This window comes from Empidonax traillii, unplaced genomic scaffold, assembly GCF_003031625.1.
Source record: "Empidonax traillii isolate 1590-97213 ecotype Southwest subspecies unplaced genomic scaffold, ASM303162v1 scaffold3188:size27256, whole genome shotgun sequence".
In the NCBI taxonomy this organism is placed as follows: domain Eukaryota; kingdom Metazoa; phylum Chordata; class Aves; order Passeriformes; family Tyrannidae; genus Empidonax; species Empidonax traillii.
The window spans coordinates 12,690-15,890 of NW_020958381.1; the positions used below are offsets into that span (position 1 = coordinate 12,690).

The 3,201-nt window shown below is 48.9% G+C and overlaps 1 protein-coding gene across 1 annotated transcript; it reads right to left on the reverse strand.

Moving 5' to 3' along the window:
- Nucleotides 1-1,278: 1,278 nt before the first annotated feature.
- Nucleotides 1,279-1,709, reverse strand: LOC114072430 (beta-keratin-related protein-like). Its single transcript, XM_027910328.1, has one exon. It carries the CDS (start codon nucleotides 1,707-1,709, stop codon nucleotides 1,299-1,301), a length of 411 nt encoding a protein of 136 aa, XP_027766129.1. The 3' UTR covers nucleotides 1,279-1,298.
- Nucleotides 1,710-3,201: the final 1,492 nt, after the last annotated feature.

Sequence of the window (3,201 nt, forward strand, 5' to 3'; positions counted from 1 at the left end):
AAGGCCACAACTGGCTCTCCTTGGGGCCTTCTTATCTCCAAGTTGAACAATCCCAACCCTCCAGCTTTTCCTCTGTGCTCCATCCCCTCTGCTCAGCTCCTCTGGAGTGGCTCCATGTCCTCCCTGGGCTGTTCCCCAGGGCTGGAGGGGGTCTGGGGGGGGGTCTGGAGGGGGCAGAGGGGCAGAATCTCCCCCCCTGCCCTACTGTCCATGTGCCCAGGGTCCTGTCCAGCCTTTCCCCTTCTCCACCTGCTCATCCTGGATTGATCCCAGGGGTTATCCCAATCCAGGTGCAACACCAGCTCTTGGGCTGGTTAAACCTCATTAGGTGGGAATTCGGTTTTTTTCAACCATTTGTGGCCCCTCTGAGTTTCCCTCAGGAACGGCTTCTGAGCTGCAGCTGCACAAAAAAAAATGTTCCTGGGATTTTGTGACATTTTTGCCCTCCGAGGGGAAACATGGAATCCCTGGATTTATTCCACTTGGGATGAACAATACTCTAAGCTCAATTAATAAATAAAAGGGGCAAATTATTATCATAGAATCACATTCTGAGTCGGAAGGGACCCACAAGGACCATCAAAGTCCAACTTCTGACCCTCCACAGGACACCCCAACAATCCCACCACGTTCCTGAGAGCATTGTCCAAACGTTCCTTGAGCTCTGGCCCATTTGGGGCCGTGCCCACTGCCCTGGGGAGCCCATTCCAGTGCCCAACCACCCTTCTGTTACGGGGCAAAGAAAAAAAGTAAATCAGCAGATTTATTTCGGTACAGAACGTTTATTTGGAAAGAGGCAGCTTTCCTACAAATCTGGAACAGAACTGTACAGAGATCATCTTTGCAGGGAGGCTCTGCTCAATCACCAGCATCCCGGCGGTGCAGTCTGTAAAAAAGAAAACGGGCTTTTTTTTCTTTTTTCTTTTTTTTTCCATATCAGAGCTGCCCTGGGCGCTCTCTTTTAATTTAAAAAGTTCGGCGCCAACAAAGCGACCGGGAATAATTAAAAAAAAAAAAAAAAAAAAAAAAAAAAAAAAAAAAAAAAAAAAAAAAAAAAAAAAAAAAAAAAAAAAAAAGGCAAAGCGCAACGGAAGCGACGGCAACGCTGCTGCAAAAAACCGGAGGGAGAAGCAGCTCTAAGCTAAAGGCAGAACGAGACAGCTCAACACGGGAGCCTCTCCCGGGGAGAGGGGACCGAGCACTCGCAGCATCCCGGTGGGAGCCTCTGGGCTCCAGCCCGAAATTTCCCTCTGGCGTTTTTTTTTTTTTTTATCCTTCGCCCGCCTCCTTTCACCGTCTCAGTGAGTCCAGCGTTTCCCCGAGCGGTAGGAATTGCAGGGATGCGTCCACTGGGAGGAGTAGGTGTAGGAATATTTGGGGGCGCAGCGGGGCTCGGGCCGGGCGAGCGCCTGGGCGGGGAGTTTGTCGGCGGCCGCCTCCAACCTGCCCGCCACCTCCGTGGGCAGAGGGGCAGCGCTGGGAGGCTCCGCCAGGGTCACCTCCGAGGCCTCCGAGGAGCCCACGACGGTTTGCTGGGGGTAGGTGGTGAGGATGGGCCCCGGGAAGGTGACCACGACGGGCGGCGGGTAGATGATCACCCGCGAGTCGCCGCAGGTCACCACGCAGGGCTCGTTGCTGCTGGTGGCCAAGGGCTGGGGGCACTTGGCCTCGCAGGGGTTGTTGGCACAGGCCAGCTGGGTGGACGTCATCTCCTGGAGGTGCCTGGAATGGCACAGAATCACAGGGTGTTGGAGCTGGAATGATGGCGGAGTCCCAAGGCCTGGCCCTGCATTGATACCTCGACAACCCCACCCCATCCCCGAGGGCGTTCCTTGAGCTCTGGGAGGTTTGGGGATGTGACCGTCCCTGTTCCACCCTCTGGATGAAAAACCATCTAATATCCAACCTTAATCTCGCCTTTATTGTGTGCCTGGGTGGAAAAACCATCTGACATCCAACCTGAACCTCGCCTTTCGTTGTGTGCCTGGGCTTTCACAGAACCACAGGATGCTCCGAGTGGGAAGGGACCCACCAGGAGTCCAAACCTGAGACTTTTCAAGCCCCGAAAACGTCCTGGCATTTAAAAATGCGCTTTTCTAACTCCGCGGAGAACTTTTCGCCTCGGGGGGAAAAAAAAAAAAAAAGAGCTTTTTTTAACTTTAAAAAATTGGCTTTCCCAAAAATATTGAGCGCTCTTCGACGCAGCCTGGAGATCTCTGCTACTCACAAGTTTTGCCAGAAAGTCGCCACTCGCTTTGGAATAAAATCGAAGATAAAGGTGCAGTTTTTGGCACTGGGGAAGCCAAGAATTAGGAGCTCTTTTAGAGATGGGAATGGGATTCACAGGACTTAGCCAAGGATGGGCTTAGGAGCAGAAAAAGATGCTTTTGATTCATTTGCAGAATTAAAAAAAAAAAACAAAACACTCCTCCCCATTTTTTGGGTGTCACTCCCAAGCCCCAAATCTGCTCTGAAACCTCCCATTCCTTTGGAATGTGTCCCTGAAGACTCGTCTGAACTTGTTCCCACACAATCCCTTTTCCTCCCACACAACTTCCCGGGGCAGTTCCTGCCTCCTGCATTTCCCAGATGGGGCACAAGGGGGAAAAATTTCTGGATTTTCCACGTGTTTCATGGGAATAAACTGTTAATTAAGCACCTTGCCTGATTTTCTGTTATTATTTTCCATTAATATTCCTGTTCTTTTCAGGCATAGAACATTCTACTAAAACACAAGATTAAGAAAAAAAAAAAAAAGGCTGGGAATGAGTGGGTGGATTAAATACTCATTTCATAAATAAAACATATAAATTAAAATATTAAATTGTGGTGATACGGTCACCCCAGCTAAGAAAATTGCAGCTTCAGCAGGGAGACACCTATTTAAGAATGTTCATTTCTTCAGGTTAAAGCCTTGGTGTAACAGCAGAATATTTTTTAAGCTTGTAAATTAAAGGCATAACTCTCAAAATTAAAAAAAAAAAAAAACAAACACCAAAAAAACCAACACCCAAGCAGAGCATTTTCCCCCAGATCCCCTCAGGTTAAAATGGAGCTTTGACCTACAAAGATGCAGAATTTAATCTCGGAATTTAAGCACATTCAAACGCTTAGGCAAAGCTTTAACAGTTAGAAATGAAAGTTACCTTAATGGTCTCTAATCACCACCTGTAGGGACTCCAATTAAATGAGGGATGGGCA

What these genes read in the sequence shown, in the direction of transcription:
- LOC114072430 (XM_027910328.1), bottom strand. Translation starts at nt 1,709, where the DNA reads ATGACGTCCACCCAGCTGGCCTGTGCCAACAACCCCTGCGAGGCCAAG.